This window comes from Lissotriton vulgaris, chromosome 8 (assembly GCF_964263255.1).
Source record: "Lissotriton vulgaris chromosome 8, aLisVul1.2, whole genome shotgun sequence".
NCBI lineage: Eukaryota > Metazoa > Chordata > Amphibia > Caudata > Salamandridae > Lissotriton > Lissotriton vulgaris.
Window position 1 is genome coordinate 1,268,975,624 of NC_141696.1, and position 18,410 is coordinate 1,268,994,033.

General features: G+C 47.4%; 1 protein-coding gene across 1 annotated transcript in view; it reads left to right on the plus strand.

Moving 5' to 3' along the window:
* Nucleotides 1-1,818: 1,818 nt before the first annotated feature.
* Nucleotides 1,819-18,410, plus strand: part of MIPEP (mitochondrial intermediate peptidase) — an 833,321-nt gene continuing 816,729 nt past the window's right edge. Inside the window, exon 1 of the mRNA XM_086935192.1 lies at nucleotides 1,819-2,083. Within this exon, the coding sequence (XP_086791318.1) occupies nucleotides 1,937-2,083 (147 nt within the window). The 5' untranslated portion in view covers nucleotides 1,819-1,936. The remainder of the gene's footprint in view (nucleotides 2,084-18,410) is intronic.

The window sequence follows — 18,410 nt, forward strand, 5'->3', positions numbered from 1 at the left end:
CCAAGCAGTCATAAGCGATGGACAAGATTGGGAAAAGGAATTACCCAAGATGCTGTGGGCGTACCGCATCACGCCTGGGAGTACAGGTTACAGTCCCTTCAAAGTCTTGAGGGGAAGAGAACCATTCACAAAGGACAACATAGTGTGGAGACTGATGGTAGTGCAAAGCAGATGGTCTCCGGGGATAGTGAAAAGGAATCTGGAGAGAGCACAAGAGGCTTATACAGAGCACTACAACAAACGACGAAATGCGCGAGAAGTGACACTGGAGAAAGGAGACTGGGTGAGAGTGAAGGTAGCGACATTGAAAAGGAAAGGAGAAAGTAAGTTCACCCCACCCCTGCAAGTCCTAGAACCATATGCCAGATCTGCGTTGCTGAGCGACGGCAAAGTGTGGTCACAAGACAGGATGGCGATATGCAACAAAATACTGAGATGGGAGACGGAAACAGAAGGTGACATGGAGTTGGAAGAGGAAGTGCCCAGCCAAAGAATGGGTGGGAGAAGGAAAGAGCAAGTAGAGAGAACGGAAGAGCAAGTAGAAGAAACAGAGAACGGAAACATCGCCGATGATGAGGTCAGAGGTGTTGCAAGTGTGAAGAGAAGCGAGGAGGAGATGGGCAAAGAGAAACCGGCAGTAGCTGAAGGTAGCAAGAGCGAGAGACGAGGGCTGCACACAGTCCCAAGTACCCTGGGAGGTAAGAAGGGAGCAGAAGCAGTGAGAACGAGAGCAGGAAGAATCGTGAGAGTCCCTAAGAAGTTTGAGAACTTAACCATGTGCATCAAGTAAGACTATTGGCGTCATGTACTTGTTGTTGAGGTGTTTAAGGGGGGAGATATGTGGTGACGGTCTAGCTTTCCGACCAGCGAAGGCCAGAACCGGAAGGGCTTGACAGGAACCAGAAGGCGGCCATTTTGTTTCGGCGCCGAGTCCGGTAAAGAGAGGTCCGGTGCCCCGGCGCTCCGAGAATAAAAGAGTTTAAATAACAGATAAGGCTCCGTGTATTAATCCCGTGGTAGAGCTGCATTCCTACACTCCTGCCTCTACCTGTGCAGAATTGCCCATCACCTTACCCTGCATTATTTTAAGACTGAATTACAGGAATTTCTCTCCCTTGCAAACCCCCCCCCTCCCCCCCCCCCCCCAAAAAAACCTTCAAGAATGTTAAAAGGATTTTCTAGCTCAATTAAGCATATTATGCGTACACTGGTTCATGGAACTGTGACATTGGCGCAACAGAATATGCATTGGTTTGTTGGGTGGACACCAGGGCTTTAAGTGGAATGAAAAACCTGGGGCAATAGGTCTGGCATTTACAAGAGTTTGAACTATTAGCGTTGTAAATGACAATGCCTTTTATTTATGTGTTACTTATCAAAACAGATCAATAAAAGGCATTGTCATTTACAATGCCAATACCGGCTTAAACTCTCGCAAATGCGAGACCTATTGCATTGCAAATGTTTGTTTTTAGTTCTGATAAAAGAGCTGCTCAGCTTCTACGGAGGTCACAATAAACCCACTAGATTTCTTTGCTCTCTCCGCAATAAATGTGCATGCCTCCAATTCAAAGATTGACAATTATCAACTACGGGCAGCAAAACGTCTTACCTTGGTTGAAGATATTGTCCGTGACTCACCTTCTAGTGCAGCGCAGTAGCCAATTAAGAGGAAGGTAACGGGTCGAGAATGATTTAAAAAAACGACTTTTATTTATTACAACTGAAAGTTTAAAAATCGGCACCTCACCCAAGATGGCGGCCTAAGTGTGCCATTTTGCGACGTAGACTAGTTTGGATGCGACGGCCTGATTTTACGACAGCTCTTGGCGACAGCATGCAGGAACCGGGAGCATTGAAAGGCAGGAAGATTCCTTAAGTTTAGAGCCGGTAGCATTCTCCACTGAGGGGCAGTGGTCCACTTAAGGGCAGAGCCATGATGCTGCTGGGCGTCAGGAGTCTGTTGCGAGGGGCGATCAGGCACACCAAGCTGCGCAGGGGGGTCAGCACCAGTTGGTCTCCTGTGGGGGCAGCCTTCAATGTCAGGCAGCAGCGGCTATTTGAGCTATCGGGCAAGAGCACGGTGAGCACATAGCTGTGTAGCCTGCTTGAAAATCAGGTTCCGCATGCATGCCTAATGATGATTGGCTGTCCGGGCCAAGGTGTCAGTGAAATTCGGACAGCAAATCGTGTGCAGACTGTTCATCAGTGTGAGGCTCGCAGCAAGTTCTGTGTATCAGTCTGTTTTATTTTTGGGCATTATGGACACTTAGGCACGCATATATATATTTACACGTTTAGAAAGTCATACCCCATACTTCCAGAAATCGTTTCGATGCCATACGAATGCTAGATTATGCCCTACACCTGTTCAGTTCAACACTCACGTGCACACAGATGATAATTGTTTTTCAGATTAGGTGACATTGTCATTTCGCTAAATCGTTCAATGCAGTATTTTCGTTTGATCTTAACATTTAATTAACGCAGGTTCTTACATGTCTATTGCAATAATACAACCTATTGCTGATTTGATATGTATGTTATAGTATATAAGGGGATAGATTAAAATACATCACCTTATCTCTGAAGAATGTTTTCAGACTAATATATTCAGGTCTGTTAATTTTAAAGTGGCCATCTATTGTAGAGATAAAGAATAGCTTACTTTGCACACCTCAGAGTCTTTACCAATCGCCAACGATAAGCATTCTAGAATGATGCTTTGTTTAATGACGTCTGATTGGGGTTTAATATATAGTGTGACCTCTTTCACTGTTTGGCCCCATTAATGCACTGTGTGTTTTGATTAGACCTCAGTTGATCTGTCCATGTTGTGGTCACTCAGTCAGTATATACTGTGTTTATGTCTGTCTTGTGATAAGTAGCGTTTTGAATTGTGTTCTAGTAGTGCTATCAGGTAGTAAATTATGTTTTGGTTTGTTAGGGCTTTTCTGATCGCTGGAAAATCCTCCTCTAGTCTCTGGTTTTTAATGTTTTGACTTAGTGAGGTATCTGGGCTGCCAAAGGCCCTAATGCAAACTCAGAAGTTCTTACATGCTTCACAGTGCAAATTGTTTTGTCAAATATATTGTTGGTATTTCTGTAGGTCAGTGTGCCATTAGTATGAAATTGTAGTGCAGTTTGTTGTTTGGGTGCTCTGTAAGTAATTCTAACTGTACTGTCAAAGGGCAAAATTTGAAAGTTTCTGTGACGATAGGTTCAGCATGTTTTAGTCATTATCTCTGTTTTAGACATTTCTTTGCTTTCAGTCACTGGTTCCTTTCAATCATTTCTACCTCTCCATCATTTCTACCTCTCCAAGTATCTTACCAAACAGAGAAATCCTTTCCACAATGCAGGTTCCCTCAAACAGGTGGCTGGAGTCTGTGACTCTGCTTTGTTAGGATATTGTTAGAAATGTCCTGGAACCATATTCCATGGGTAGGACCTTCCTTTCTAATTAAAAGCTGGTCTATGTGACGTTGTACTATTACAAGAGCAAGAAAAATGTGTTTACTTATCTATTCTTCTGGCATAGATTTAGGAAACATTTCCAACAAACGCAGGTTGAGTGGCACTGAACTGGCCTCACTTTTCTAGTGTGTATATTTAAAACTTCACAACTTATCCGGTCCAAGTAACTCCGGGGTTAAATACAAAATAAATTTCATCTCCAACATCAACTTATCTGTGTGAATATAGCTTGAATGTGCAAGGGTGTCAAATCCTCATGTGTAATGTAATGCAAGGTATATTTATAGAGCCCTGCTTGTCATCAGTGATAGTACCCAGGCCCTGAGTAGGTGAGTTTAGGCTGGGTCTGAGTACAGACAGTCTCTATGGTCCAGCAACACTAATAACAACAAGCATTTACAATGCAATGGTTTCGGCATTGTTAAAGTTAGAGCTATTGACATTGCTCATGACATTATTTTTATTTATGTTTTGATTTTTAAAACATAAATAAATGGCATGACCTATTGCATTTACACCCACACAGAGCCACACACACAAAGCCACACACACACACATACAGAGCCACCCACACAGTCATTCACATAGAGCCACCCTCACACAGACAGAGCCACCCTCACACAGACAGAGCCACACTCACACAGACAGAGCCACCCACACATAGAGCCACCTACACATAGAGCCACCTACAAAAAAAGCTATCCACACAGCCACACACCACACAGAGCCACACACACACAGAGCCACACACACACAGAGCCACACACACACACACACACAGAGCCACACACACAGCCACACACACACACAGCCACACACACACAGAGCCACACACACACATACACCCAGAACCACACCCACAGAGCCATACACACACACACACACACACACACGCACATACACACACACACACACACACACACAGACACAGACAGAGCCACACAGACAGAGCCACACACAGACAGACGGAGCCACACACACAGACAGACCGAGCCACACAGACAGAGGTACACACACAGACAGAGCCATACAGACAGAGCCACACACACACACAGCCACACAGACAGAGCCACACAGCCACACAGACAGAGCCACACACACACACACACACACACACACAGCCAAAAACACACACACACACAGAGCCAAACACACTCATAGACAGAGCCACACACACACACACACAGACAGAGCCACAAAACACACACAGACAGAGCCACACACACACAAGCAGGAGGGAACAGAGGCAAGAAATACCGGATTACAAGCAGGAGGGAACAGAGGCACGAAAAACCAGATCACAAGCAGGAGGGAACAGAGGCTCAGAAAACGGATCACAAGCAGGAGGGAACAGAGGCACAGAAAACAGATCACAAGCAGGAGGGACCAGAGGCACGAAAAACCAGATCACAAGCAGGAGGGGACAGAGGCAAAGAAAACAGATCACAAGCAGGAGGGAACAGAGGCACAGAAACCAGATCACAAGCAGGAGGGAACAGAGGCTCAGAAAACGGATCACAAGCAGGAGGTAACAGAGGCACGAAAAACCGGATCACAAGCAGGAGGGAACAGAGGCACGAAAAATCCAGATCACAAGCAGGAGGGAACAAAGGCACGAAAAATCCGGCTCACAAGCAGGAGGGAACAGAGGCACGAAAAAACTGGATCACACGCAGGAGGGAACAGAGGCACAGAAAACGGATCACAAGCAGGAGGGAATAGAGGCATGAAAAACCGGATCACAAGCAAGAGGGAACAGAGGCACAGAAAACGGATCACAAGCAGGAGGGAACAGGCACAGAAAACGATCACAAGCAGGAGGTAACAGAGGCACGAAAAACCGGATCACAAGCAGGAGGGAACAGAGGCACGAGAAAATGGATCACAAGCAGGAGGGAACGGATCACAAGCAGGAGGGAACGGAGGCACGAAAAACAGGATCAAAAGCAGGAGGGAACAGAGGCACAGAAAACGGGCATAGGTGCGTCTTCGGAGGTGAGTGATTTGAAGCAGGGAACAGAGGCACAGAAAAACCGGATCACAAGCAGGAGGGAAGAGCGGCACGAAAAATCCGGATCACAAGCAGGAGGGAACAGAGGCACGAAAAATCTGGATCACAAGCAGGAGGGAACAGAGGCACGAAAAAACCGGATCACACGCAGGAGGGAACAGAGGCACAGAAAACGGATCACAAGCAGGAGGGAATAGAGGCATGAAAAACCGGATCACAAGCAAGAGGGAACAGAGGCACAGAAAACGGATCACAAGCAGGAGGGAACAGGCACAGAAAACGGATCACAAGCAGGAGGGAACAGAGGCACGAAAAACCAGATCACAAGCAGGAGGGGACAGAGGCACAGAAAACCGATCACAAGCAGGAGGGAACAGAGGCACAGAAACCAGATCACAAGTAGGAGGGAACAGAGGCTCAGAAAACGGATCACAAGCAGGAGGGAACAGAGGCAAGAAAAACTGGATCACAAGCAGGAGGGAACAGAGGCACAGAAAACGGATCACAAGCAGGAGGGAACAGAGGCTCAGAAAAACGGATCATAAGCAGGAGGGAACAGAGGCTCAGAAATCGGATCATAAGCAGGAGGGAACTGGCACAGAAAACGGATCACAAGCAGGAGGGAACAGAGGCCCAGAAAACGGATCACAAGCAGGAGGGAACAGAGGCCCAGTAAACGGATCACAAGCAGGAGGGAACAGAGGCACGAAAAACCGGATCACAAGCTGGAGGGAACAGAGGCACAGAAAACGGATCACAAGCAGGAGGGAACAGAGGCACGAAAAACCGGATCACAAGCAGGAGGGAACAGAGGCACAGAAAAACGGATCACAAGCAGGAGGGAACAGAGGCACGAAAAACCGGATGACAAGCAGGAGGGAACAGAGGCAAGAACAACTGGATCACAAACGGGAGGGAACAGAGGCACGAAAAACTGGATCACAAGCAGGAGGGAACAGAGGCACAGAAAACGGATCACAAGCAGGAGGGAACAGAGGCTCAGAAAAACGGATCATAAGCAGGAGGGAACAGAGGCTCAGAAATCGGATCATAAGCAGGAGGGAACTGGCACAGAAAACGGATCACAAGCAGGAGGGAACAGAGGCCCAGAAAACGGATCACAAGCAGGAGGGAACAGAGGCACGAAAAACCGGATCACAAGCAGGAGGGAACAGAGGCACAGAAAATGGATCACAAGCAGGAGGGATCAGAGGCACGAAATACCGGATCACAAGCAGGAGGGAACAGAGGCACGAAAAACCAGATCACAAGCAGGAGGGAACAGAGGCACAGAAAACGGGCATAGGTGCGTCTACGGAGGGAAGTGAATTGAAGCAGGGTTCAGAGGCACGAAAAACCGGATCACAAGCCGGAGGGAACAGAGGCACAGAAAACGGATCACAAGCAGGAGGGAACAGAGGCACGAAAAACCGGATCACAAGCAGGAGGGAACAGAGGCACAGAAAAACGGATCACAAGCAGGAGGGAACAGAGGCACGAAATACCGGATCACAAGCAGGAGGGAACAGAGGCACGAAATACCGGATCACAAGCAGGAGGGAACAGCGGCATGAAAACCCGGATCACAAGCAGGAGGGAACAGAGGCACGAAAAACGGGCATAGGTGCGTCTACGGAGGGAGTGAATTGAAGCAGGGAACAGAGGCACGAAAAACCGGATCACAAGCAGGGAACAGAGGCACGAAAAGAGGAGCGCAGGCAAGGAACAGAGGCAATAAAACTTACCGGCGGGGGAAGTCTCTGTCTGTTGCGCGGCCGGTCGGGCAACGCCATGCACACCACCACGTTTCTCCGAGGGGAAGCAGAAATGCCTTGGAGAAACGCACTGCCATTTTCAGATTTGGGGGCGTGTTTTTCATTCTCTCCTCTTCCCATTGGCAGGAAGGTAGAATTCCAGCCAATGGGAAGAGGAGAGAAAGAAAACCGAAAGAAGCAAAAAAACACGCCCCCGAATCCGAAAAAGACGGGGCTTAAACGGAGTGACGCCCCTCTCCTCCAATGGCTGGCCAGCATTTAGGAGGCCAGCCAACGGAGAAGAGGGACGTGTTTAAGCCCCCATACTGTAGACATAAAGTCTCAGAGCGACACTGCGAAAGCGCAGCCTTCACTAGTCCGAAACCTAAACAGGTCTTTAGCTTCTTGCAGAGTTCAAAAAGTGAAGAGGCAGCCCTGATGTGCTGGGTAGGTCGTTCCAGGATTTGGCTGCTTGGTAGGAGAATGATCGATCTCCAGTTATGCTTCTGTGGATGTGGGGTGTGTGTGTGAGTGACAGTGATGCTGAGCGAAGCTTTCTGGTGGGTTGGTGGAAGTGAAGCCGGTGATTGAGCTATGTGGGTCCCTTATATAATGACTTGAATACATGTGTGAGAAGTTTGATCGAGACATCGCTTCTTGATGGGGAGCCAGTGGAGCTCTCTAAGGAGTGGTGTGCAGTGGGCTCTGCGTGGGAGATCAAGGACGAGTCTGTCGGCAGAGTTTTGGATGGTTTGAAGTCTGTGAAGAAGATGGGTTGGAATGGTTTTGTAGAGTGCGTTGCCATTGATTAGTGCCTGTGTGATGGTATGCCTGATGTTCAGTGGGAGCTAATTGAAGATTTTACGTAAAATACAGAGTATGGGGAAGCATGAGGAGCTAACAGTGTTGACCTCAGACTTCATGGTGAGGTTGGTGTCCAGGATGAGGCCTACGTTTCTAGCGAGGCCGATTGGGGTGTGTGTGTGTGTGTGTTGAGGTTTTGCGGGCCACCAGGTGTAGTCCTAAGGTGAGCTCTTATTCCCGAAGATCAACTTTTCAGTTTTGTTGATGTAGAGCTTGATCAGTTTTCTTTCATCCAATTGGACACGCTGGTCATGCATTGTTTGAAGTTTGTCTTGGTGGTGATGGTGTCGTCTGATAGGGGAAAAATGAGCTGGGTGTTATCAGCGTAGGAGGTGTTGTTGATCGAATGGGATCTGATGATGCTAACCAGAGGAGTCCTGTATATGTTGAAAAATGGGTTTGAAAGATGATCCCTGTGGGACTCTGAAGATCAGGTCTTTGGGTTCTGATGATTGTTTGTAGACTTGTATCCAGATTTGCAGCTTTTGAGGATGCATGCCATATCTGCTTTTAGAAGGACTGGAGGATTTTGGTATTCTCTACCTAATTTAGCAGGTTGGACCTTAGGGCTGTATCTCAGGAGAATGTGGACTGAGGTATAGATTGAAGAGGAGCCATGAGAGCCCTGTGTCACTTAGGTGATCTAGTAAGATGAGGAGACCAGAGCTGGGTGGTGGAAGATAAGGTCTTCTTTCGTGAGAAACAACAAGATGCAATTTTATGCTGCATAATACTTCCATCTCAGTGAGTTGGCGGGTGATAAAGTGAAACACACTATCAAAGGTGATCAATGAGTTCCAACAGAAATGGAGCAGGTGCTCCATTGGTTTTTAGAGTGTCCAGAGTGGCAAATAAGTTTGCTTCTATGCATCTCTGAAGTGCATGTCTGCCTGGATGTTACCTGTTTACGTCTGTGAATTTTGCTAGATCTTGGCCTGCTGCTCACTCCATCAGGAAGGTGCTTGTTGGCGATCGTAAGGTCTCTTGGATACAGTCTCGGCTACTTCAATAATGTCTTAAAGAATACACTCTTCTGATGTGTTGCAAATTATGCTGAGTCTAAAGATGGGTTAATGATTGTGCTTTCCAAGGTGTCAGGAAAGGTAAAACAAATAATTATCTTAATCATTGTCTTATAGTAGCAGACATTTTGTTGGCTGGTGTTTGTATACTTTTTCAAGAAACCTCCGAGCTAATTTATACAGAGTGCAAGATGGCTCTCTTGGTAACATGGGTTGATTGGTTTTGGGGCATGAGTATTATTTGGTTTGTAAGGATCTTGTTGAGATTTGTTACCTTCTCTCTGATGTGGTTGCCTGGGGCTTTCCGATTTCCTGTTATTGTAACAGAACACTTGAGGTAGCAATCTGCTTCTTGAATTCTGTGATCTTGGAGAGTTCTATTGAAGGACAACAAGAGAGTAGTGCTGTTGGTCTTCTGGGTAGTGTGTGAGTTGGAGCTTGTCGCCCGGTTTGTTGTTTGCACGATTTTCATTTTAGTTTCCTTCTAAATGCTTTGAATGTAATGAGCAACTTGGCCAACCATCAAACTGCTCTTTATAAGCTTTGAAAAGTAGTGTTGTATGGTGGAGCCTGGTAGTAAGGAACTTCACAGTGGTAGTTTATTGAAGGCAAATCCTTATGTGGGCAGGACGGTAAAGATTTCTGGTGGAAAATGTGCAGCTCGATGTCTTATCTACGGTAGGGAGGTTGATGTTGTTCAAGGACCTAGTCTGAATACAGATGGCTTTGTTAGGGAAGGGGAGTGTGCTTTAAGGGTAGTTACACAAGTGCAGGGCAACGTGTATCTAGGGTGTGCCTCACACCCTAGATACATGGTCATGTTACAAGCTGGTGCACGAGTAACGATTCGGTCTGTCGAATCCTGGACAGAGGGAAGTCCAGTTCGTGTTTATGCATCCCGCGCGCTGTGCACCCAGCAGTCGAGGCGAGACGAGGCAGCGGTAGGTGAAGCGGTGAAGCAAGGAGGCGGCAGGCGCTGTCCCGGCCGCCGCCCCCCTTCCCGAACCAAGCTGAGCAGCAGCGGCGGTGAAGAGGTAGCGGGCAGCGGGAGGGTGACCCTTGATACCGCGAGCCTCGAGTTTTGAACCCCTGCACTGAGAGCCACAGTAGGATCAGCGAACGACGAACCGCAGCTGGAGCCGTGCTCAAATTGAATTGAATTGCGGCTTGGCAGTTGTGCTCCGCAGTTGTGCTGGGAGCCACGTAACCCGCGAATTACAGCAGGAGGCGCAAAGTGGCGCATAGAGGCGCTTAGAGGCTGCGTGGAGTCGCAGAAGACTGCAGGGGGGCCTGTGAGTGGCTGCAGCGGTCCCTGTCTCGATCCTGGATCCCCACCCGGTCCCTCATCGCAGCCGGCAGTACCGTCTGCACTGCTCCCCCCCCCGGTCACGGCGAGAGAGACGCTTTGCTTCTGCCGCTCCTACTCCTGAACCCGCTCTCTAACCTGCTTCTGCTGTCCTAAACCCCACCTTCTTTAGCGGCTGGTGTGGTCCAGGACTGCGGAGGACCGCAGAGGACTGCAAAGCGGACTGCCGTGTTGCGGTGGCCAGTGCAGTGACACTTTCTTGGGCCTCCTTTGTGACCCCACTCGTGACTCCTGAGCCTCTCCTGTGGCCTGTGTCTTGTGGCCTGGGGGGCACGGTTGTAGTCCATCACCATCTCTTCTCGACCCCAGCCCTCTGCCCTTCATCCACCACCCCAGTCTCTCACCCCATTCCCCCAGTAGCAGCCACTGCAAGGCTGTGAGCAGGGCTGCGGCAGAGGGGGGCAGGTGGGTCGAGGAGGGGCAAGGTAAGGCGAGGGTGAGGTGTGGGGGACCCAGGTGCTGCAGCTGTGACCCGGAAGTGGAGATGTGGCAAGACACTGCGGGACCTCTGGATCTCCGAGACTTCAGAGGCAGCAGACGTGCAGTTGTGCAGACGTGCAGACATATGGAGGAGCGGCAGATTCAAGACACCCATTGGGGAAACAGCAATGACGAAATAGTAAGTGGAGCCAGTGAAATTTGGGGAAGCGAGTCCGGCTGTCGGCAGTCTAGTGGGAGTTTTCGCAGAGGCGGTCCGCCCAGAATAAGCAGTGCCGTTAATTTGGCCAGAGCGTTCCTCTCGCCCACTCCAGCTCTTCTACCACCTTCCACCACCTTTCACAAATCATTTCAAAAAGGATTGGAGAAAAAAAATAACACCTCTTGCAAATCAAAATTATTAATAACGATCATCAGCTCCATCAGCATCAGCTCTAACACCTCATCAATACACAGGAGGGGCTGGAAGGACAAAAACAATAAAAAGACACACGCAAAGAAAGAACAAGGAAAAAGCTAGGAAATATAATTCACTCGACCGTTCGGGACCCTAGATAACCGGAGACCCAAGAACCATCTAAGGACCACCTAAGGGTCATCTGGCATTGGCAAACTGGTAGGCTCTTAATACACAAAAAAAACCTCAAATGAACAACTCAGCAACCAATCTGTAAAAACAAGCAAATAATCAATAACATCCGATTACAACACAATAAAACTACAGCAAAAAATCAAGGGCCCATAGTAATCCAACCTGACTGCCCCAATCTACCAACCCGGACCCTTACCCAAACCAACCGACAGGAATTTCTTGGATCAATCGGGAAGCCCTGCGGCCCTTAAAACATAAATAAATAAACTAATAAAGAAAGAAAGAAAAAAGGATCCCGGGATGAGGTCAGGACGAGTAAGGAAAGCCCCATCAAAACTCCCCGAAAAAAGTGCAAAGAAAATGGTCCTCTGCGATCTTCTGGTAGAACCCCCAATGGTATCCTCCCCTCACGAAACATCAGTAAACCCAAGGACAGCTTCTGATCCAGGGCCTGTACATGCCTATCTAACCGCCGAGGAGCAAACATCTGGCTCTAAAGAACAATCTAAACCAACAAAAATCAAGGCCTTACTAAGGGACTACTTTAGGACCAAATCCCAGCTACAGCACGGAAGAATACTACAAGCACCCAGGACAAACAACAGGTACCCCCCCCCCCCCCCCCCCCCCCATCCCCGGCAGGTACTCGCGTCGGTAGCCTCTGAGCTATGGCCATATCAAATGACGGTTCTGACACTGATCCACAGGGTCGATGGAGGGCCCATCGTCTTAAGGCAATCTAGCACTTTATCAACAACAGAATCTCCCTGTAAAAGCGCTCTAGAAGCCCTGGACGTCAGTCAACCACAACAGGCTCCCCTCCAACCCTCAGTCCAACATACAACTCATCTAGAACAGGCTTCTTCCAAGGTAACAACCCATAGCAACGTTGACCCGTCAACTTTTCAACCATTTTAAAATTTAAGTCTGTTTTCTGCATCCATATTTTACTCCTCAACCGATACTAAATCAGACAAGCTACAAAAGAGTCCAAAAGCCTCACTATTACAGGCCGGGGCCTATCCACAAGCATTTTGTAGCATCTCAGTCCAAGCAGAATCAGATTATTCTCTGGACAAGGTGAATCAAGGGGAAGAAGCCGACCAAACGGTCATCTGAGAAGGGTCAAATATTAACATAATTGACAATTCTCTGGACCTATCGTTCTTCTTCAATACTGAACCCAAAGAGCCTGAAAGGCAGGACAGTTCTCCTTCGGCCAACCTTAATAACCTATGGTCCATTATTGCAAACCCTTTAAACAACCTCAGCTGCACTAACCTATCATTCAGACAAGATGGATATGCAGGTGCTCCTGCTAAACACACTTGCGGTGTACACTGCCGGGATCGACCAAAAATTGGAGGCACTCAACGCTCTTAATAAAAAAGCCCAAGCCTAAACTCAACTGCTGCAATCAGTGTGCTGCTGCTCCCCTATAATAGACTCCCTCTCATCTCTGCCCCAATTCCTTTCAGCCATCCTAACGAAAATAAAGAAACCCTCGGAGTCCGAGTCGCCAGACACCTCAACTCAGGCTCTAAGCCAGGCACATGATCTACCTTGCCTGAAAGTACACACCAGTTCAACTCTCCCAAACCCCACAGAGACAGCAGTCGCTAATCTACTCTCCATCAAACCATCTAAAAAACATACTTTACACCGGTTGTCGAAAAGGGAAAAGAAAAGACAACGAAAAAGCTGGAATAAACTTAAAATTGGCACAACAACTTCAAATATGAGTAACTCCGCTAGGAGCGGCACAGTACTTCCAGGAAACGTCCCATCGGCCGCATCGGCATAACTTTCAAAAGGAGAACTGAGAAGCCCGCAACTATTATCGAACCAGTTGCCCCCACAGACAAAACCCACAACCCGGACCAGCCAGCAGTCAGGGCTACCTCAAGTTCTGGGATACCCCCTCCAGCCATCAGTACAAGTAAAACCTGATTCTAAACAACCATCACCAAAGCATCACCAAAGCACCCAGTATCGGAAGCAGAGCAACAGAGTCTTGTCTTCTTATCGCCGAGGAAATCAAATCACGTACTCAGAGTACAGCTATAGAATCTGGTCGTAAGAACGATACAAACTCAGCAAGCTGTCACAAGTTGGTGCCCACAAATAAGTCATCTCCCACAATCCTCAAATACCAACCATAAGGAATTGCCCCTTTTAGCATTCACTATATCTACATTGTCAAGAAGGCCCTCCGAAGAAAAACCAAAGCAAAATCAGCCAGTAATGGCCAATGAGCCCCGTGATTCCCCAAGCAGCCCCCAAAATACCAAACTGCTGCTCATCCCAGAATTTACTTCGAGACACCCTCACGACATCCTCAACCGAGGGAATATACTAAAACTTTTCAAATCACTACCAGACCTAAACCACCTACATTTGAGAGATATAATCGCTATCAAATTTATTCCATCTACCGGATCTAACACGGGCGAAGCTACGCAAGTAACACTGGTAACACCGGCAACCTGGGATTTGGTCTTGACGAAAACTGACCAATTTAAAACCTGGGGTATAACAATAACAATACCAAGTGCCCCTCGTCACCCCTCAATACTGGAAAACAACCAGGTGCGTACTTCTAGCTCCTCCTTAGCTGCCTATTCGGTACTGAGGTCCGCAAGAGGCAGCTCGCCAACTGGAACCCCTGAGCCTGCAATTGACCAGCGAAACCTTGGTGAAGCAGACTGGTTATGGCTGCCGGGGATTCTATCCAGAAACCAGACCGATTGAACCACCATTAACAGCAGTCTGACGATATGCTCCTGGAACATCAACGGATTTGGCCTGGAAAAACAATCTCCCGCCACCCTGGACCTTTTAAAAGAATACGACATCCTCCTTCTACAGGAGACATGGGCAGGAGAAAGTATTCCAATAGTGGGCTTTCTGGAGTTTGACACCTGCCACCAGGCAGTCCAAGTTCGGCAGACCAAGTGGCGGTCTCTGGATCTATGTATCAACCAAATTATCCAAATGCATCAAACAGATTAAATTTGAGGAGGATTGTCTCTCTGGAATAATTCTGGGAAGCTCGCTTACGGACCCTCAGCTGCTCATCCTTAACGCCTATATTTCCCCCTGCACCACTATGAAAAAATCCAAAATGGACAGCCTGATCAACTCCATCTGCGACCTAATTGGCAAGTATGGCAGTACACCAAGTATCATTTCAGGTGACTTCAATACTAATCTCTACTGCAATCTTGCCGACGACACAGGACCGGACCCCCCAAGAATCCCTCCACATTTTTCATCCCAGTCAATTCCTGTTGGAAACAAATCATCAACATTGGGTGAATATGTGGTAATGCAGTTCAACAGCTTAGGATATACCTTATTGAATGGGCGCTTGGACCCGGTCAGATGGTAGAGCCCTCTCGTTTTTGGACTTTACTCTAGGGAGCAGAGAAATACTGCCCTGGATCGAGAGCTATCAAATTGCTCCACAAGGAGAGAGTGATCACCGGGCACAAATAATAACACTAACACTATCCACCAGCAACCCACATCATCAAGAACTGGCCCACACTCACTCAGGCAGCCACAAAGAGGACCTAAAGCGGTTAAAGTGGTCAGATTCCACGGCCCTATCCCTGACGGAAAAAAGCAGAGCCCTATTACATTAATTTCTAGAGCTAAATACTCATGTCGTTAGTGGCTAGACCTCTCTTACAAATCTCCTTCTCAAAGAACTTCCTGTAAGGAGGGGCCCGAGAAACCACATTTCTCAATTTTCTATCTCAAAAGCCAAAAGGAAATTAAGAACCGAGCGGAACCGAGCACTCCGTCAATCAAGAAAGATCCCCAGCAATAAAATCTACTTAGATAACTACAAGGAAGCTCAAGCGGCTTTCAGAATCGCCACACAAAAGGAAAAACTAGCGTCCTCAGATCAATTCTGGCTGAAGCTTATCCATGAAAGTAAAAATCCTAACCCAAAGCACTTCTGGTCTCTTGTAAATAGGAGCAAACAAAGTGCAAGTTGGTACGGTAGTGCAAACATTAACGAAGCAGTCTGGAGTAAGTTTTTATCTCTTCACTTCAGAGACACCAACAAAAACGAAGCTTGAACCGATTCCGCCAGCCTGTCAACCCCATGATCTTTCTTCCGGGTCTGGAGAGCTCGAGGCGGGCTCGGCCTGTAAACACCTCACCTGAAGATCTAACACACAGAATTAATGAAACGGAATGATACCTCACCAGAGCCTACGGTGTCGCCGGATGCCTTAAAAAACAAGCTCTCAAGCTTCATAAGGAAAGCCAAAGCCGAAGGAGCCCCAGGCCCAAATGGCCTCCCTCAAGCTATGTTCAAATCCGATGTCAGCCTATGGTCAAAATACTTGACCCCTTTATTTCTCTATTGCAGTCTTAACAACACGGTCCCAGAATCTTGGCGAGGTGCAGTTATTCACCCAATCTACAAAGGTGGGAAGAGAAACGAGCCAAAAGTCTAAGTATTTTGCAAATATTCTACTGGAGGAGCTACAGGCTTGGGCGGAAAAAACCGCGTGCTTTCCTTTTAACCAGACGGGCTTTGTGGCCAATATCGGTACTACAACCAATTTGATTACGCTAACCGTCTTGATGGATAAAGCGACATGCCAACATATCCAGCTGCACTGCTGCTTTGTAGACTTCAAAGCAGCCTTCAATTGTGTGCCCAGGGGTCTGTTATGGCAGAAACTAAAATCGTGGGGCATATAATAATTCATAATAATTCAACTCCACACGGAAACGTGGATAAGAATCAAGCTGGGCGAAGGCTGCCACGTTTCCAGGAAGATCCGAACTGAAACCGGCGTCAAACAAGGGTGTGTATTGGCCCCACCCCTTTTTAATTTGTTTATATCTGACATCTCTCGAGTTCTCGACCGTGTAAACTGCCATCCTCCTCAACTTGATGGGACTCGCATCACCAATTTGCTTTACGCCGATGATCTGGTGCTGTTAAGTCACACAAAAGTGGGTCTCCAGAGACTACTGGATGAATTGCTACCCTACACGACAAGAAACCATCTAGAGCTTCACTTGTCAAAAACCAAGACTATCTCTTTTGGGAAGCAAAAAAGGTCAACAGAAAGGTGGTACTTCAACAAAACAAAGCTAGATTCAACTCCCGGTTATAAATACCTGGGCAGCTTTCTGGATACAAGAGGTTCTTTTATCAAGCATAAAGAAGCATTACAAATTAAAGCTCTGTCCTTAGAGGTGGCCGCTGCAAAATTGGCAAAACAGCTACTAGGTCCCACCCATGCTGAAAGTAATGAAAGCCAAAGTAATCAACTCCCTGACGTATGGACACGAGATCACCAAGGGCACAACCAGTTTATTAATAAACAAGTTAACAACAAAAATATTTAAAAGAGCCTATCGGTTTCCAAAATCTGCCTCGCCAGCTCAAGTGAGACTAGAATTGGGACTCCAGGATCACCATGGAGTGGAGGCAGGTGCATTCGTTAAACTGTGTCATAGACCGTGCCACGCCCGGGAGGGTTCCCTGGAGGCCCGACTCTGGCAGAAAATACTGAAAAATCAGACCAGCCACAAGCATCGGCAACTCCTGGATTACAGTCTACAGTTACTAGGTGCAAAAGACCTCTGGGATATAAATCCCTCTCTCCCGGTGTTAAAGTCTGCCATAAAAAGAAACGTTAGATTGTGGTCCTTTCACTCGGACTGGGCGATACTCTCAAAGAGGAGACACGCCTGGGCTGTAATCGCCAATTTTAAAGTGGGTGTGGAGCCGCGCTACCTGTCAAGCACATACGCACTTTATTAGCCCACAGGATGGGAGAATGGCCCTTTCTGAAGAACCTCCCGAAATGGCGCCGGCCAGGTAGTAGCACGGAATGCAGGTTGTGTGGCTACCATTCTGAAACAATGGAACATATCGTCTGTGCATGCCCTGCACTGCTCACAGCCAGACGGTCACTGTTGCGAGGCCAATGTATTATTTTGGGAGTTCGATCTTGCCGCCAAGCAATAATGGCTGCTCTCAATCTTGAAAACACCAAGCTAAACATTGGGCTTTAGAAATTTGTCCATAAAGCGTCAAATCTTCTTGAAGCCACACTCCAATCCAAACTCTCCTCACCATAGAAGAGCGGCCGAGTTAACAGACACAACATCCAAATCAGAGACTACAAGAAGTCCAGAGTGATGTACTGTATCAGATCTTGATCTTAATGGCCCTCCGAATTTTATGTCATTTTAAATTAATTGTTTTAAAACTCATCACAGTCCTTTCTATTATTCAATTTTGCCATGTTTTAAATTGTAAATGGTTTTTTAAACCAATCAATAAAGATTATTATTATTAGAGTGGTGCACGAGTACTTTCAGGTTTCTGGTGAGAGTTCTTTCAGAGGTGTGGTTGAATTTGTCGAGTCAGGTCTTTAATTGTATGACCATATTCAGGTGGCGCAGTAGTATGTCAATGACTCAATTGCAGATTTCTGCAACAATGGAATTGGACTTCAGAGATCTCCTGGCGAAGAGTACAGGTTCAGAGTTCTCGAGCTACCCTGCCCACATATTATAGTGAAGTGTCTTCATTTTGCACTGTACCTCTTCGTTCAAAACGATGTAGTATTACCCCCACCGTGCAACAGTTAATTTTGATAGAGGCCTTAGAAATATGTTATGGTATGTTATATGCTGTTTTATACTGCGCTCAATTACTACCGGAGTATCCTGGCGCGAATAGACCGCTGGGGAACCCGTCCTGGCTTGCCCTGTGAGATGGTCCCTACTGGGTATCTCCAAGGTGAAACCAGGCATCCCCGGCGTTTGTGGGGGGCCGTTGTGGAGATGAGGCAAGCTAATGCCCAGAGTTGCCGAGTGTGATTCCTGGTTAGAGTAGGCA